General features: G+C 43.6%; 1 protein-coding gene across 1 annotated transcript in view; it reads right to left on the bottom strand.

The window, feature by feature from the left end:
- LOC118936269 (voltage-dependent N-type calcium channel subunit alpha-1B-like) overlaps positions 1-18,591 on the bottom strand; it is a 153,581-nt gene that overhangs the window by 106,099 nt on the left and 28,891 nt on the right. The window contains exons 4-6 of the mRNA XM_036935676.1: positions 4,694-4,785; positions 3,411-3,563; positions 2,637-2,824 (exon numbers count right to left, since the gene is read on the bottom strand). Of these exons, the coding sequence (XP_036791571.1) occupies positions 2,637-2,824; positions 3,411-3,563; positions 4,694-4,785 (433 nt within the window). The remainder of the gene's footprint in view (positions 1-2,636; positions 2,825-3,410; positions 3,564-4,693; positions 4,786-18,591) is intronic.

An 18,591-nucleotide genomic window follows, 5' to 3' on the forward strand; every position in this document is an offset into this window, starting at 1 on the left:
ATCACCTGTGTGTGACCATAATGCACCCTACAAAAATCCATGCCTTTTGCCATTCTCGGAAGCATCTCTCACTCACATGGTTCTCCATCACGTGATCGGGTCATTCTCACAGGCTACAAGTGAAGACAGACACTTAGTGGATGCAACTGCGCGTGTCCTTATTCAATTCCAAGGTGTATATTGAAGATATTGGAAGAACTGTCCACATTTACTTTTCTTCAGCCAACAAGATGAGTAGGCCTAACGAACAGCAAATGCACTAGCTTATGTCAATATTATCCCCCATAGTACAAACATTAACCTATTCTACTCTGTGCGATAAATAAATATTCCAAACATATTCTGGGAAAGTTGTGGGATGCGATAGATCCCAAATTAATACAACCACTAGCATAAGAAAAACTTCTTTTTTTTCGCAATGAGGCTGACGCAAGAGATCAGAATGTTTAACTTAAAATGTGATAAACTATTAGGCTATATCTTCACATTATAAGCGCAGCAATGCGCACACTGCAGTGGGCTATAAGCGCGAATGGTTCCTTAGCAGGAAAACACCATTGTCAAAAGTGACTGCAAATGTGATTACGCACGTGATGCTTTTTTATAAAGGTGCATTTTTATGGTGAAAGTGATCTTCCCCGAACTTGAAACTCATGCGCTGCTTATGTATGCCAGATAGGCTCTACACCCATTGTAAAGGTGATTAATGTGCTTAATTTTAAGAAGTTATTTTTCCACTTTAGTTGTGATACAAACCATATCAAAACATATAAACCCATGGGCTAGGCTAAATGAGGTGTGCAATTATGATTAGAAGAAGTTGCAAAAAAAGGCTTTGTTTCTTTCCTTATGCTGGGCATAATTCACAAGTGATAATCTATAATTCACAAGTGATAGGCTAATAGTCACCCATCAGACTATTCTTGATGTAATCTTGAAGTAATCTCTTGATGTAATATATACAGTGCATTCGGAAAGTATTCCTTGACTTTTTACACATTTTCTTATTCTAAAATGGATTAAATACTGTAGTTTTTTTCCTCATCAATCTACATTCCATACCCCTCAATGACAAAACGAAAATAGTGTTTTAGAAATTTTAGCAAATGTACTGAAAACAAAAAACTGAAATATCACATTTACATACGTTTTTTTTTTAAAGGGAAGGGGTCTCAATATTTTCCGAATGCACTGTATGTGTGAAATTTGTTTAGATTTATAATGGACCCTTAATCATGCACCTGTCTTGAAACAGGGGCAGGGGAAAAATGACATGTTACGCTTTCCCACGGTTCATTTTCATGCCAGCCAGGTAGGCTATACTCCTGTTGTATGCAATGTGCTTAATAAATAAATATAGTAGGCCTTGCCTATAGAAAGCTGATGAGATCCTCCTCTTTTTAGTAGAGGCCATCACTCTGTTTTCTGGCTCAATTGAATAGCCTATAGAAATGTTGCACAACATGAGCTCATGGGCTCTCATGAAGTGTTTGATTTTTGATTACATTTGCATTGATGTCAGAGTGATTAGAGGGACAGTAGAGTGCTGAACAAGGCAGTTAGCAAGTTTGGTAAGCTACTAAAGACCATCAGCAGCATCAGAGCTTGGAGAAGCCTAATTACCGTGACTAAACAGTGACAAGGAATGTGACTGCCTTCATAACTCGTGACCGTGGGTGTGGCGGTAATATGGTCACCGCATCAGCCCTCCTGTCAGCCTATCCTGGTTGGTTGAGTGCGTCACAAGCCTTGGGAGAAAGTGTCCAACTGGAAATCCAGGGAAACAATTATTTGACATCAAAGAAGTCGGCAACATCCCCCCTGCCCCGCCTTTCCGTCTTTCAGCAACAAAACAGCTATTGAGTAATCAGATCCCAATCCGAAGACAGACCTACTATAAAATCACTGCTCCACATTTTGTGGAGAATAAGCACACTGTCTTCCCAATAGAGCCATTCAATATTTCATGTTGTTACACAATCATTTCCTTTTTAATGATCTAATTGTGACTCTTATGCAAATGTCACAGGCTGTGATTTGTTGGAGACCTTGAGTCTGTCCCTAACATGAATCAGCCCCATGACTCATCCTTCCCCATCCAGCAGGTTCCAAGTGTACTGTAGTCTCTGTCTCTGTCTAATAATGTATCCAGGGTGCACTGGAAACTGAGACCGTACCACAACCCATACACTCCGTAACCAGTTCACATGTCACGATTAAATCTTCTCTCACAGCAGGTCTTTTTCACAACAGATGACAACACATAGTCAATCTTCGCTCCACTGGGGAAAAAAACATTGAGATCATTGTCTTTGAGATGCATTGTATTGCCATAGTGAATAACATAGTGATCAATTTTTTACATTTAGCTTTTGAGTCATATAGCAGACGCTCTTATCCAGAGCGAATTACAATTAGTGCATTCATCTTAAGATAGCTGGGTAAGAGAACAACATATCAGAGTCGTAGCGAGCACATTTTCACTCAAAGTAGTTATCAGCAAAGTCAGGGCTAGCAGGAACATTTACATTTTTTTGGTGGGGTGGGGGTTCAGAGATCCCTCATGCTTGAGTCTGAAATCGGCATTGTTGTCAGTGCGATATCACAGGCAAATGTTATGTATAGGGTGAACTCACATTATAGAGGATGTCCACCCATCCCTCCATGGTGATGCACTGGAAGACAGTCAGAATAGCAAAGAGGATGTTGTCGAAGTTGGTGATGCCGTAGTTGGGGCCGATCCAGTATTCCTGACACACAGTGCCATTCTCACAGGTCCTCGCTGGAGCCTCCATACCACAGGGGAACTCTGCTGCCTGCTCACCTGAGACACACACACAAACACACACACGCGCAGGTACACACAGAGGAATGTACGTTACATTGCATTTAAGTAACTTAGCAGACACTCTTATTCAGAGTAGTGACTGCATACATTTCGTATTGTATCTCTTAACAGGGCCATTTCTGATACAAGACCCAAGATGTGGCCATCCTCCTTTCCCTGAGAGAGGACTTCTTAACCTTAGCAAAAATGAAAACTCAAAATCACATGTTTATGCAACTGCTTTAAACGCTGGTTAGTAGCTACGGGTCTTTGTAAAGTTAGTGTACCTTTTATTGGGTCATGGCTAGAATGTAATACTCCGTTCGCTAAATGGCAGCGAGACAACAGCAGCAGTACTGCAAGCATAGACAAACATGCACGCATACTGGCATGCATACATGTAAAGGAAGTGGTTCATTGAACTACACTAGCGTGATGAGACCTAAAAACGTGCCTTAGCTCCCAGAACTATACTGTAGGCTTTACCTCAGCACATACTTAATTTTATATCAACTCTAAATATGCAAGTTCTTGCAGTTACACAAAGTGACTAAGATTTCATAGCGATGTGCATTGTGCATACCTGTATCAGTACTGAAGCAGGTCCGGTGGAACTTGCCCATGTAAAAGTCCAGGCCGATGATGGCGAACATGAGGATAGCGAAGAAGAGCAGCATACCGATCTGCAGCAGAGGCACCATGGCTTTCATGATGGACTTCAGAACCACCTGAAGACCTGAGATAGAGCACGTTTTCACTTCACTCCCTCCCATGTTATAGTATTAACGTTGGTCATGGGAGAGACCCCAAATGGCTCTTTAAGTTCCTCTATTTAACATGTCCTGTTATCCAAATGACATATGACGTGTATAACTAGATATTTTAATGCTTGGATGACAAACTTACAAGAATAAGCACATCCAACAAAGCCTCCTTCACTCACGCCGGCAAACTTACCCTAGTAAAACTGACTATCCTACCGATCCTCGACTTCGGCGATGTCATCTACAAAATTGCTTCCAACACTCTACTCAGCAAACTGGATGCAGTTTATCACAGTGCCATCCGTTTTGTCACTAAAGCACCTTATACCACCCACCACTGCGACCTGTATGCTCTAGTCGGCTGGCCCTCGCTTCATATTCGTCGCCAGACCGACTGGCTCCAGGTCATCTACAAGTCCATGCTAGGTAAAGCTCCGCCTTATCTCAGTTCACTGGTCACGATGGCAACACCCACCCGTAGCACGCGCTCCAGCAGGTGTATCTCACTGATCATCCCTAAAGCCAACACCTCATTTGGCCGCCTTTCGTTCCAGTTTTCTGCTGCCTGTGACTGGAACAAATTGCAAAAATCGCTGAAGTTGGAGACTTTTATCTCCCTCACCAACTTCAAACATCTGCTATCTGAGCAGCTAACCGATCGCTGCAGCTGTACATAGTCTATCGGTAAATAGCCCACCCATTTTTACCTACCTCATCCCCATACTGTTTTTATTTATTTACTTTTCTGCTCTTTTGCACACCAATATCTCTGGTGCAAAAGGTACATGACCATCTGATCATTTATCACTCCAGTGTTAATCTGCAAAATTGTAATTATTCGCCTACCTCCTCATGCCTTTTGCACACAATGTATATAGCCTCTCTTTTTTTTCTACTGTGTTATTGACTTGTTAATTGTTTACTCCATGTGTAACTCTGTGTTGTCTGTTCACACTGCTATGCTTTATCTTGGCCAGGTCGCAGTTGCAAATGAGAACTTGTTCTCAACTAGCCTACCTGGTTAAATAAAGGTGAAATAAAAAATACAAACAGAACATTGTTGTTGTTTTTTTCCCAGTGATTCCAGAGTCATTGTACTTACTAGGGATTCCAGACACCAGTTTCAGTGGCCTCAGGACCCGTACTGCCCTCAGAGTTCTCAAGTCAAAGTCTGCTCCCACTGTAGCCAGCATCCTGTTAACAAACAAACAACAACAGACCTGGAGATGAACAATCAGACTGACAATACTACAATCTGTGCAACCATCCATCATAAACACACATTGTATCATTGACATTATGAACGATTGAGGGAAGTCAAGATCATCAATAGCAAATCTCCAAACATTGCATTCCTGATAAATAAACAGCAATTATTAGCTTGTGAGTGTACAACTTTCTCCAGCATTCATGATGAACTTGCATGTGATATAAATCTAAATGTCTCTGAAAATGAGGTCCTACGTTTTGTATTACCTAAAACTACAGGGGTTATCATGTGCTGTGTGTCTGACACTCGTGTGTTAATTGAGTATCGGCAGGGCTGATTTAGAATACATAACTACAGCATCTTACGCATCTACAGGGACAGAGAGACAGTGTGGAGAATGCGAATGACTTCATATGGACGTTGATATGCAGAGGGGGCACTGACACAGAGAAAGTGGATAGCAGCACAGTACACATGACTTCAGATCTCCACTTTCCCTGTAGGTTTCAGGATAACTCTTATTCAAATGTGTGGTGCTCCTCTCCCTGGTGGCCAGTTTCAGGCTGAGCCTGGTGAAAAGCAGCAGCATTTCCTCATTCTCCTGGGCGTCTGACTGCATAATCAAGACACTTCTGCCTAAAACTTCACCCCCATCGTTAGAGGATCTGACTGCACTTTCACAGTCTCACGGAGGAGAAGAGCAGAAAGGGGAGAGAGGGGAGCGGAAAGAGGCTGGCGGGGAGAGAAAGGGTGGCGTGGAAAGAGGTAGGAGGGGAAGGAGGAGGAGAAGAGAAAAGGAGGAGGGGAGAGAGAAAGGGGATATGCATTAGCTTCACAGCCTGTCCAATCAGCCCACAGCCTCTTCCTCTTGCAGAATGCTATGGTGGAAATGGAGCTGGCCTGTGGAGAGCAGCTCCACCTCCAATAGTCTGGTCCAGGGGGACAGACAGACAGGCCAGATCAGCATCATGTTACTGAGGCTGACGAGTGTTATTGTACACCCACTATCTAATCCACTGGCTGGGCAGAGGCACAGACTGGGGTCTGGGGAGGTGCTGCACTGAAATTAGTGGTATAATCTCTGCACTGAGAGCAGGAGGGGGAGACAAAGGGAGGGAGGGAGGGAGGGAGGGAGGGAGGGAGGGAGGGAGGGAGGGAGGGAGGGAGGGAGGGAGGGAGGGAGGGAGGGAGGGAGGGAGGGAGGGAGGGAGGGAGGGAGGGAGGGAGGGAGGGAGGGAGGGAGGGAGGGATAGCAGAAAGCATAAGGGGGAGATTGTGTTGTTGTAATTGCAAAAGACAGGTTTGAGGATTACCTAAAAGGATTACCTAAATCACTCTGTTTCTAGAATATTACAGTCATGTATTCTTCATATGACCCAGAATCATACACATTGCTTTGTGATCACAGTAAAATGTATGCCACATTCGTAATCTACTGTACGCCACAAAGATTTGATATCCCCAGGATATAGGCTAACATAAGGAAAGTAGAAGGAGTCTCTGCAGGGTGAGGCAACCAATAATTGTTGTGGTTCAACTGATATTCTTTTTCCTTTCTACGGGATCTTAATTAATCACAGCCTACTTACAGTATATACTCCCAGCTGGGATTACCTTCATTAGAAAGGAAAGAATGAGGAAATGAAGTGACTCAAATTTTCCCCACATCAACTAGTGCGTATCAGACTCTAAGTAATATACAGTACATTGGCAGAGGGCTATAATTTCCTGCTTTTGTCTATCCCAGTGAGATAACCCCGTCTCCCATCATGATCTGCCATGCTATTCTAATGTTCCAGACTGCAGCTGGCATTCTGAAATATACATCACTTACTGTATCCTCAGTGAAATGAGCACTCTGCTTCTCTCTCTCCCTGCCTGCGTCCCTGCCTGCCTCTCTGCTTGCCTGCCTTTCTCCCTGCCTCTCTGCTTGCCTGCCTTTCTCCCTGCCTCTCTGCTTGCCTGCCTCTCTCCCTGCCTCTCTGCTTGCCTGCCTCCCTCCCTGCCTCTCTGCTTGCCTGCCTCCCTCCCTCCCTGCCTCTCTGCTTGCCTGCCTCCCTCCCTCCCTGCCTCTCTGCTTGCCTGCCTCCCTCTCTGCCTCTCTGCTTGCCTGCCTCCCAACCTGCCTCTCTGCTTTCCTGCCTCCCTCCCTGCCTCTCTGCTTGCCTGCCTCCCTCCCTGCCTCTCTGCTTGCCTGCCTCCCAACCTGCCGTTGTTTATCCCTACAGAAAAAAGAGAAGCCTCAGGTCCTCGTACATACTACTGACTGAACCAGTCTCAACATGAGGCAAAACTCTGCATACAAATACAGATCAGAGGTCCCTGATGTCCTCGTTTTCTGGGCTTATATTTTAGCTTTACAATATACTCCTTTAACACTACCAAAATAGGGTTGAGATACAAAATGATGACAATTCAAAACCGAATGGAATTCAGTTACACAATTGGCAAACCAATTATCTGGGTTACATTTAGTTTTTTCAAGCTCCTGGAATGAAGTGATGGGAAAGCTAACCATGGACTGGATTGGCTGGAGTTCAACACCAACCCAACCAGGACCTGTCTGCATCTGACATCACTGGGTTTTAAACCCAGGCTGTGTCACTGCTTCAGTCACCAGAAAGGAAATAACAGGTGTGTTTTCCATCTCCAACGTGGCCAGTATTGCTCAGATGAGGAGGCCCACATTGGAAGGCTGGTCAGAGACTTGCTCTGCCATCTCTTTATCCCACATAGCCCTGGCAGCAGACAGAGCAGACAGCGGGGTCACAGTGAGGGCACTGAACACACAGGCATCTGCTATAGGACTATACTTAAGGGACTAGAGCGAGGACAGCATTAACATGTTACCCCAACATTGCAGCGTGAGACTATAAAACACTAGTCCCTTAAGTATACACTGAGTGTACAAAACATTAAGGACACCTGCTTTGTCCATGACATAGACTGTCCAGGTGAATCCACGTGCAAGATATGTTCCCTTATTGATGTCACTGATGGGTAGGAGACAGGTTAATAAAGAAGGAGTTTTAAGCCTTGAGACAATTGAGATATGGATTGTATATGTGCGCCATTATTCAGAAGGTGAATGGGCAAGACAAAATATTGAAGTGTCTTTGAACAGGGTGTGGAAGTAGGTGTGTCAAGACCTGCAACGCTGCTGGGTTTCTCACGCTCAACAGTTTGCTGTGTGTATCAAGAATAGTCCACCACCAAAAGGACATCCAGCCAACTTGACACAATGGGCCAGCATCCCTGTGGAACGCTTTTGACACCTTGTAGAGTCCATGCCCTGATGAATTGAGGCTGTTCTGAGGCCCAAAAAAAGGGGGGGGGGGGGGGTGCAACTCAATATTAGGAAGTTGTCCTCAATGTTTTGTACACTCAGTGTAGGTCTACACTAAGCTGCAGTAAGAGGTATACCATGTCAGATGTCTTTCTTCAGTAGGAATATGGAGGCGACATTGTTAGTCAACTTACTTTCCATTCAATTAACTGCATTGACAGTAGGTAAGCAGGTTTCTAAATGAATGGCCGTACGCCCCAAAATGCAGAAAATACAAATGTAACATTTACCTCATTATGTCATAGTAGTTTTCCTCTCGGCTGCATTACCTAAATGATGTAACTATTTCCTGTTGGCGATGGCATGTATGTGACTAACCATGCCTGTGTCCTGGGATTTCATCTCTACAGCACTGATAATGCATCCATCCAAGCATTGTATACCATGTCTTTGCATTATTGCTGTTTCTATAGTGCCTCTGCTCTTTGAGACGGAATTAGTTTGTTGTTGTTTTCACATCACACCTAAGCGTTGTGTGTGTGTGAAGGGATTGTGGCGCTCTGTGGAACATGCTGCATTAGCTTGTCCCTCCTCACCAAACAACATCTGGCCAATGCAGGAGAAAAACCCCATCTCCATCCCAGCAGAGACACGCACCACGAGATGAGTTACTTAATGGACCTTCAGATAGTGGAGAAACATCATCCTCTCTGTTTTCAATAGCAGAGCTAGCATCTGTTAAGACTGCTACTATGGCTGGGGCGGCAGGGAAGCCTAGTGGTTAGAGTGTTGGACTAGTAACCGAAAAGTTGCAAGTTCAAATCCCCAAGTTACAAATCTGTCGTTCTGCCCCTGAACAAGGCAGTTAACCCACGGTTCCTAGGCTGTCGTTGAAAATAAGACTTTGCTCTTGCCTAGTTAAATAAAGGGCTACTTTATGACTAAATAAACTACCAACACTTTAACCTGTGTTATTATTGTATGGTTGTTTTTGTTCTGTATTCTTTCCAAAAAATAATTTGGCAAATGAATGCAAGTAAACAAACAACATGTGAAACATAGCATCACACAGTGACTGTAGCTGATAAGCCTGAATAATGAAATGAATCATTTTTAAAATTGCTAGATAATTCTTTAGGGGACATGGAAGTACACTGCAATGTAGCAAAGGCATTTATCATATCCTATGCCTGGGGGAGCTGTATAATGTGTTTTGCTCCTCGCATACATAAACTCAGCTGACATGAAAGAGTCTAGAAGTCAAACACATTAGCTTGATTATCAATTAGTCAACCATGTTTGTTTACAGGCACCTCCCAGGAAAAGACTGTGAAGAGAATCTAATTCCGCTGCTCCAAAGGCAGGGAAATATAGTAGACAACTAACTCAGTTAGAAGCTCTGTCTAGAGTAACACATCCATGTGGAGTGTAAGTGATACAGCATGCCAGGGTTGCAGTATAAGACATAACAGGGGGATATTTCTGCTCACATATTCTACTAAAACACAAGCCCAGGCGTAACACAACCAGCCATGTTAGGTGTAAGTGATGCAAGATCCCAGGGGTGCAGTATTTTTCAGAACATGGAGAATTCTGAGCCAGGCTTTATTGGGAATACTTCTCTGCTCACATGTTCTCTGGTTCTATCTCACTAACAGGCAAGTAGCAGCATATCAGACATACCCTGTCTATCTGTCTGTCTGCATGCCTGTCTGTCTGTCTGACTGTACAGTATGGGATGTGTTCTCTCATGAGGCTTAGCAGCATAATGACCTGCCTCCCCCTCCTGTTCTGTAAATGACAGGCGGAACCATGTGAGGGGCCTGATAGGGACGGGTGAGAGAGAGGGGAAACACAGCAGTCATTGGACTCTGAGGAGAACACATTCATTTCAGCCCTGAGAGGACTAGTACAACACAATGTGCCTTTCACGATTAAGATCAAGCAAACATGTCAGAACCTTCTACGTACTTTGGTTTGTATGAGAGCGAATGGAGGGTCGTTCAACCTCAAAAGAAAACAGGGTTTTTGACACCCACCGTCTCAGATTGTGCTGAAATCATTTCTGTAGTTCGAAACATATAAGATTAGCATTCTTGAAACATTTTGTTAAAATATAATTTGATCTCAGGTAAATTAAGTTAATTGATGTCACCCAAATTGACTATTTTAATTCATAAGATTAATATAATCTTCAATAAATACAGTACCGGACATCCGATTTGGACCATATTTCTTCCTGCCAATGAGTACGACATGAGGATTTCAATAAAATGATCAAAAGCCACCCACGGACACCCCACGCCAATCCCACCAGAACAACCAGTATACAGTATCAGTTCTCTGACAAGAAGTACAGAGCTGCGGCTTGGAGTATTACTTCTTCCTCGTTTGTAATTTATTCCCTGTGATTCTGGTGATGTTTTTTCCCTCCTATTCAAAGAAATTGCCAATTGGAGTCGTTTGCATTATTTACCATAAATTTGTGTAAAAGTACCAGGTTCTGCCCACGAGATGCCGCTCTTCCTGCAAACCCTTTTATAAATGTTTCTGGTCTCGTGTTTATTAAATGGATCACAACATTTTCTTTGCAACTTTGGGTAAAAAACCAATGGCTTTTGCTCATGATAAAATAAATTGTGTGGCCAACCTCACACTTGAAGCCAGTCCTTCATGAAAGCAATTTAGTTTGCTTTCTCAGAGAGCTTCCAGTTGTTTGACTATTCAACGAGAGTTGTGTTGAAGGATCAGGACCAACTGAATTGCTTTCATGGAGGACTAGCTTGACTATTGTAAATAGTGAACATGAAAAATAGCTTAACCGCCTCAGTCCATCAAACACTAAGGGAAAGACTTCAGTGCAAAAGGCACTTCAGACACTGTGCACGCAACAAGTCAGTCCAGAGTACTCCTTTACAAAATCAACTCCCAGTGAAGTGCTTGAGCAGATGTTAATGGCTATGTCCACAGAACAATGCAATGCTTCTCAACTCCATCAGTCTCAAGCATGAACAAACGGTCCATCGTCACTGTCATGGCCAGGAAAGGGGAGGAACCAAAGCACTCATCAAAACATCCACTGACAGGTGAATGTGAAGGGGTTTTTCATAGGGACACCAAGCTCTCCAATCATAAACAAATTATGTCAGATGACGGCAGAAGGTGAAATTGTGCAATGCCAGCATATTTTGCAATGACTCTAATGCAGTAAATGTGAGAGGGAGGTTTTAGAAGTGGCTGTGTCAATTCTCTATGTCATTTATTAACTTTCTCCAGCTGATGAATTATACGTTTTTCCGATGACTGCCCGGGTGCGTAGTGGGCTCTTACTGAACATACTACCTGGGTGTGTAGTGGGCTCTTACTGAACATACTGCCTGGGTGTGTAGTGGGCTCATACTGAACATACTACCTGGGTGTGTAGTGGGCTCATACTGAACATACTACCTGGGTGTGTAGTGGGCTCATACTGAACATACTACCTGGGTGTGTAGTGGGCTCTTACTGAACATACTGCGTGGGTGTGTAGTGGGCTCTTACTGAACATACTACCTGGGTGTGTAGTTGGCTCTTACTGAACATACTGCCTGGGTGTGTAGTGGGCTCTTACTGAACATACTACCTGGGTGTGTAGTGGGCTCTTACTGAACATACTGCCTGGGTCTATCGTGGGCACATACTGAACATACTGCCTGGGTGTGTAGTGGGCTCTTACTGAGCAAACTACCTGGGTGTGTAGTGGGCTCTTACTGAACATACTACCTGGGTGTGTAGTGGGCTCTTACTGAACATACTGCATGGGTGTGTAGTGGGCTCTTACTGAACATACTGCGTGGGTGTGTAGTGGGCTCTTACTGAACATACTGCGTGGGTGTGTAGTGGGCTCTTACTGAACATACTACCTGGGTGTGTAGTGGGCTCTTACTGAACATACTACCTGGGTGTGTAGTGGGCTCTTACTGAACATACTGCGTGGGTGTGTAGTGGGCTCTTACTGAACATACTACCTGGGTGTGTAGTGGGCTCTTACTGAACATACTGCGTGGGTGTGTAGTGGGCTCTTACTGAACATACTGCCTGGGTCTATCGTGGGCTCTTACTGAACATACTGCCTGGGTGTGTAGTGGGCTCTTACTGAGCAAACTACCTGGGTGTGTAGTGGGCTCTTACTGAACATACTGCGTGGGTGTGTAGTGGGCTCTTACTGAACATACTGCCTGGGTCTATCGTGGGCTCTTACTGAACATACTGCCTGGGTGTGTAGTGGGCTCTTACTGAACATACTGCGTGGGTGTGTAGTGGGCTCTTACTGAACATACTACCTGGGTGTGTAGTGGGCTCTTACTGAACATACTGCGTGGGTCTATCGTGGGCTCTTACTGAACATACTGCGTGGGTGTGTAGTGGGCTCTTACTGAACATACTACATGGGTGTGTAGTGGGCTCTTACTGAACATACTGCGTGGGTGTGTAGTGGGCTCTTACTGAACATACTGCGTGGGTGTGTAGTGGGCTCTTACTGAACATACTGCGTGGGTGTGTAGTGGGCTCTTACTGAACATACTACCTGGGTGTGCAGTGGGCTCTTACTGAACATACTGCGTGGGTGTGTAGTGGGCACTTGCTGAGTACACTGTATGTGTGTGTTGCAATGTTCCTTCGCCTTTTTTTAGACATTTAGCAAATTTCAGATCTGTTGAGCGCAAACCTGAATGTCGTGAGAAGTCTGTGCAACCTCCAGCGCTCGTTTATTTCGAACACTGAGGCTATACCCACTTTAAGTTACATTTTCAGAACGTGTTAAAGTATTCTACTGTGGCTATTTGATCACAATGTAGGCCTAACAGAATGGCCTACCATTCAAAGTAATGGAGAAAATGTTTCCCATAACATTTGAACATGGAAATAGCTGTTGTATCATTCTGCCTACAGTAGCAGCCTATGTGTGGTGTTCACTGTAGGACTACCAGTGGAGGCTTCTCAGAGGAGGAAGGGGAAGACCATCCTCCTTCTTGAATTTTATAAAACATTTAAATTTTTCTTTTTTTTTAAGTTATCCTTTTTGGATAAAACTATACTAAATATAGCCTCAACAGCACTCTGTAGAGTGGCACCATGGTGTAGTCGAAGGACATCTAGCTTCCATCCTCCTCTGGGTACATTGACTTCAATACAAAACCTAGAAGGCTCATGGTTCTCACCCCATTCCATAGACTTACACAGTAATTATGACAACTTCTAGAGGACGTCCTCCAACCTATCAGAGCTGACGAGTGGCTCAATGCTATGGATAATGGCAAGTTTGTGGATGTACTATTTTTAGATTTCAGTGCAGCATTTGATTAAGTGGATCGTGAAGTAATTTTGACAAAATTAATGCATTCTGGTTTTAAGGAGGTAGCATTGAATTGGGTACAGTCATATCTAACTGACAGGAAACAGTCCACCTATTATCAATGGCTCATTTTCTTCCCCTCATGTGTTAAACTGTGGAATACCGCAGAGCAGCTGCCTTGGGTCACTTCTTTGTTTAATATATACCACCGACCTTCCCTATGCCTTAGCTGAAACTCAAGCTACTATATTTGCAGATAATACTACAATTTATGAAGCAAGACAATCGGTTCAACAGGTACAGCAAGCTTTTCAAGGAGATTTGGAGAATATTAGGGAGTGGGTTTGCCAAAACAAACTTGTTTTAAATACCAAGAAAACCATGTTATGTTGGTCTGTTCCAATAGGAAAAGGCCAAAACAGCATAGGATACAATTAAGTATGGGAGTGCAAACTATTGGGAGTGCAGCTAGACAACTGCTTATCATAGTCTCAAATAACTAATCTATGTAAAAAAAATATATATATTAAAACAGCATGCATAATCAGAAGGATAGCTAAATATTTACCGGGAAAAATTATTCAGCAAATAACACAAGCATTAATTGAGAGTCAGGTGAAATACTATTCTGTGGTCTGGGGAAATGCATCAAGTGAAGTTAGGAGGCTGCAGAATGCACAGAATAAAGCAGCAAGGATTGTTTTAAGGTGGAATTATGGTTCTTCTGTTGCAGTCATGCGCAATGTTCTTGGTTGGTCATCAATCGATAAGATAATTGTAAAAAACATGCTTATTTTATAATATACATAATTTAAAACGGCCAAGTTCTTCTCACAACGGTATTCAGTTGGTAAGAGACTAGGAATAGGTTGTCCACCATCTATGCGTTATCAAGACAGAAAAGAGAAATATGCAAAAGAACATTTCGATTTAGAGTAATAAAGAAATTGAATAAATTAACTGAGCAAACCAGAAACCTTTCAATATATACATGTAAACATTATTTTAAAACTATTTAAATATAACACATAGAAATGTTGTGGGACTATGGTAGATGAAGAATCAATATTTTTAAGATTGAGTATTTATTGGGTCATTATGTTAGTATATTATGTATGTTTGTAATAGTGTGTTATATGTGGAAATGTGTTCGTATTATAAATTGTATTTTAATGTTTAAGGACTCTTGGAAGATTTGTCCAAATGGGGACAAAAAGAGATCCAAATAAAATCAAATAAAATCAGAGCTCTAGCAGCATGAACTGACATGTCTAGTACGGAACGCATAAGCTACAGCTAGCTAGCACTGCAGTGCATGAAATGTGGTGAGTAGTTGACTCAAGAGAAAAATACAATAGTTTAACAGTTAACAAATGAATTTAATCAAAAAGCAAGCGAGTCATTTTCACTTTCAGTTTCACTTACGTAGCTAGCAAATACAGCTAGCTCGTTTAGCCTACTGATACACCCTGCTCAAACAGAGGGATGCTATGTTAGCTAGTTGGCTATACTATGCAACACAACACTGGAACTTTTGAAGTCAAGGTAAGCTTTTGGTTTTAATAATTTATTGCCACCGGGGCCACGCCGGTGTAACTTCGATACTGCTTACTGACAATAAACTAACGTTACTGCATGATTGTACCGTTTTACTAACGTGTTAGTTCGATTAGCTATATTGACTATGACGTTACTTTAGCTAATATGGCGACAACGATGTAGGCTGTGTGTAGGATGAGAGGGCATAGATGGGAGAAGGAATACAATGCGGCTGCTATGAAAGTGAATTGTGTGTATGTGTAATCAGGGGTGTATTCATTCCGCCAATTCTGTTGAAAAATGTTTCTTAAATGGAAGCAAACGGGGATAAGCAGACCTGAATTTGTCCAATAGAAAATCTATTTTCCAACTGGTCTAATATTTACACTCTAGATCAGCTAGATCAAATCAAATCAAATTTTATTAGTCACATGCGCCGAATACAACAGGTTCACCTTACAGTGAAACGCGATCCTAACCAACAATGCAGTTTAAAAAATATATAGATAAGAATAAGAGATAAGAGGAAAAAGTAAATAAAGAGTAGCAGTGAAAAAACAACAGCGAGACTATATAAAGGGGTGTACCGATACAGAGTCAATGTGCAGGGGCACTGGTTATTGGAGGTAGTATGTACATGTAGGTAGAGTTATTAAAGTGAGTATGCATAGATGACAACAGAGAGTAGCAGTGGTGTAAAGGCGGGGGCACTGCAAATAGTCAGGGTAGCCATCTGACAAGATGTTCAGGAGTCTTATGGCTTGGGGGAAGAAGCTGTTTAGAAGCCTCTTGGACCTAAACATGGCGCTCCAGTACCGCTTGCCATGCGGTAGCAGAGAGAACAGTATATGACTAGGATGGCTGGAGTCTTTGACAATTTTTAGGGCCTTCCTTTGACACTGCCTGGTATAGAGGTCTTGGATGGCAGGAAGCTTGGCCCCAGTGATGTACTGAGCTGTTCGCACTACCCTATGTAGTGCCTTGCGGTTGGAGGCCGAGCAGTTGCAATACCAGGCAGTGATGTAAACAGTCAGAATGCTCTTGATGGTGCAGCTGTAGAACCTTTTGAGGGTCTGAGGACCCATGCCAAATCTTTTCAGTCTTCTGAGGGGGAATAGGTTTTGTCGTGCCCTCTTCACGACTGTCTTGGTGTTCTTAGACCATGTTAGTTTGTTGGAACTTGAAGCTCTCAACCTGCTCCACTGCAGCCCCATCAATGAGAATGGGGGCGTGCTCAGTTGTTTTTTTCCTGTAGTCCACAATCATCTCCTTCGTCTTGATCATGTTGATGGAGAGGTTGTTGTCCTGGCACCACATGGCCAGGTCTCTGACCTCCTCCCTGTAGTCTGTCTCGTTGTTGTCGGTGACCAATGTTGTGTCATCTACTGGTGTTGTAGTCATGCTTGGCCGTGCAGTCATGAGTGAACAGGGAGTACAAGAGGGGACTGAGCACGCACCCCTGAGGGGCCTCTGTATTGAGGATCAGCATGGCGGATGTGTTGTTACCTAACCAGGATCCAGTTGAAGAGGGAGGTGTTTAGTCCCAGGGTCCTTAGCTTATTGATGAGCTTTGAGGGCACTATGGTGTTGAACGCTGAGCTGTAGTCAATGAATAGCATTCTCACATAGGTGTTCCTTTTGTCCAGGTGGGAAAGGGCAGTGTGAAGTGCAACGGAGATTGCATCATCTGTGGATCTGTTGGGGTGGTATGCAAATTGGTGGTCTTGGGTTTCTGGAATGATGGCGTTGATGTGAGCCATGACCAGCCTTTCAAGGCATTTTATGGCTACAGACGTGAGAGCTACGGGTTGGTAGTCATTTAGGCAGGTTACCTTAGTGTTCTTGGGTACAGGGACTATGGTGGCCTGCTTTAAAACATGTTGGTATTACAGACTCGGACAGACTCGGACATGCGCTGCCAGTTGGTCAGCGCATGCTCGCAGTACACGTTCTGGTAATCTGTCTGTCCCTGCGGCCTTAAGAATATTGACTTGTTTAAAGGTCTTGCTCACATTGGCGGCGGAGAGCGTGATCACACAGTCTTCCGGAGCAGCTGGTGCTCTCATGCATGTTTCAGTGTTATTTGCCTCAAAGCGAACATAGAAGTAGTTTAGCTCGTCTGGTAGGCTTGTGTCACTGGGCAGCTCGCGGCTGTGTTACCCCTCGTAGTCTGTAATTGTTTGCAAGCCCTGCCACATCCGACGAGCGTCAGAGCCGGTGTAGTACTACTTGATCTAAGTCTGTATTGATGCTTTGCCTGTTTGATGGTTCGTCGGAGGGCATAGCGGAATTTCTTATAAGCTTCCGGGTTAGAGTCCCACTCCTTGAAAGCAGCAGTTCTAGCCTTTAGCACAGTGCAGATGCTGCCTGTAATCCATGGCTTCTAGTTGGGGTATGTATGTACAGTCACTGTGGGGACGACGTCATCAATGCACTAATTGATGAAGCCAATGACTGATGTGGTGTACTACTCAATCCCATCGGAGGAATCCCGGAACATATTCTACTCTGTGCTAGCAAAACAGTCCTGTAGCTTAGCATCTGCCTCATCTGACCACTTATTTATTGATCTAGTCACTGGTGCTTCCTGCTTTAATTTTCGCTTGTAAGCAGGAATCAGGAGGATAGAATTATAGTCAGATTTGAATGGATTTAAGTTTCCCTGCATTAAAGTCCCTGGCTACTTGGAACGCCATCTCTGGGTGAGCATTTTCTTGTTTGCTTATGGCGGAATACAACTCCTTCAATTTTTATTTCACCTTTGTTTAACCAGGTAGGCTAGTTGAGAACAAGTTCTCATTTACAACTGCGACCTGGCCAAGATAAAGCATAGCAGTGTGAACAGACAACACAGAGTTACACATGGAGTAAACTATTAACAAGTCAATAACACAGTAGAAAAAAAAGAAAAAAAGAGAGTCTATATACATTATGTGAAAAAGGCATGAGGAGGTAGGCGAATAATTACAATTTTGCAGATTAACACTGGAGTGATAAATGATCAGATGGTCATGTACAGGTAGAGATACTGGTGTGCAAAAGAGCAGAAAAGTAAATAAATATAAACAGTATGGGGATGAGGTAGGTAAATTGGGTGGGCTATTTACCGATAGACTATGTACAGCTGCAGCGAACGGCTAGCTGCTCAGATAGCAGATGTTTGAAGTTGGTGAGAGAGATAAAAGTCTCCAACTTCAGTGATTTTTGCAATTTGTTCCAGTCACAGGCAGCAGAGAACTGGAACGAAAGGCGGCCAAATGAGGTGTTGGCTTTAGGGATGATCAGTGAGATACACCTGCTGGAGCGCGTGCTACGGGTGGGTGTTGCCATCGTGACCAGTGAACTGAGATAAGGCGGAGCTTTACCTAGCATGGACTTGTAGATGACCTGGAGCCAGTCGGTCTGGCGACGAATATGTAGCGAGGGCCAGCCGACTAGAGCATACAGGTCGCGGTGGGTGGTATAAGGTGCTTTAGTAACAAAACGGATGGCACTGTGATAAACTGAATCCAGTTTACTCTACTCAGCATTGGAAGCTATTTTGTAGATGACATCGCCGAAGTCGAGGATCGGTAGGATAGTCAGTTTTACCAGGGTAAGTTTGGCGGCGTGAGTGAAGGAGGCTTTGTT

The sequence above is a fragment of the Oncorhynchus mykiss genome, chromosome 11 (assembly GCF_013265735.2).
Source record: "Oncorhynchus mykiss isolate Arlee chromosome 11, USDA_OmykA_1.1, whole genome shotgun sequence".
Lineage (NCBI taxonomy): Eukaryota > Metazoa > Chordata > Actinopteri > Salmoniformes > Salmonidae > Oncorhynchus > Oncorhynchus mykiss.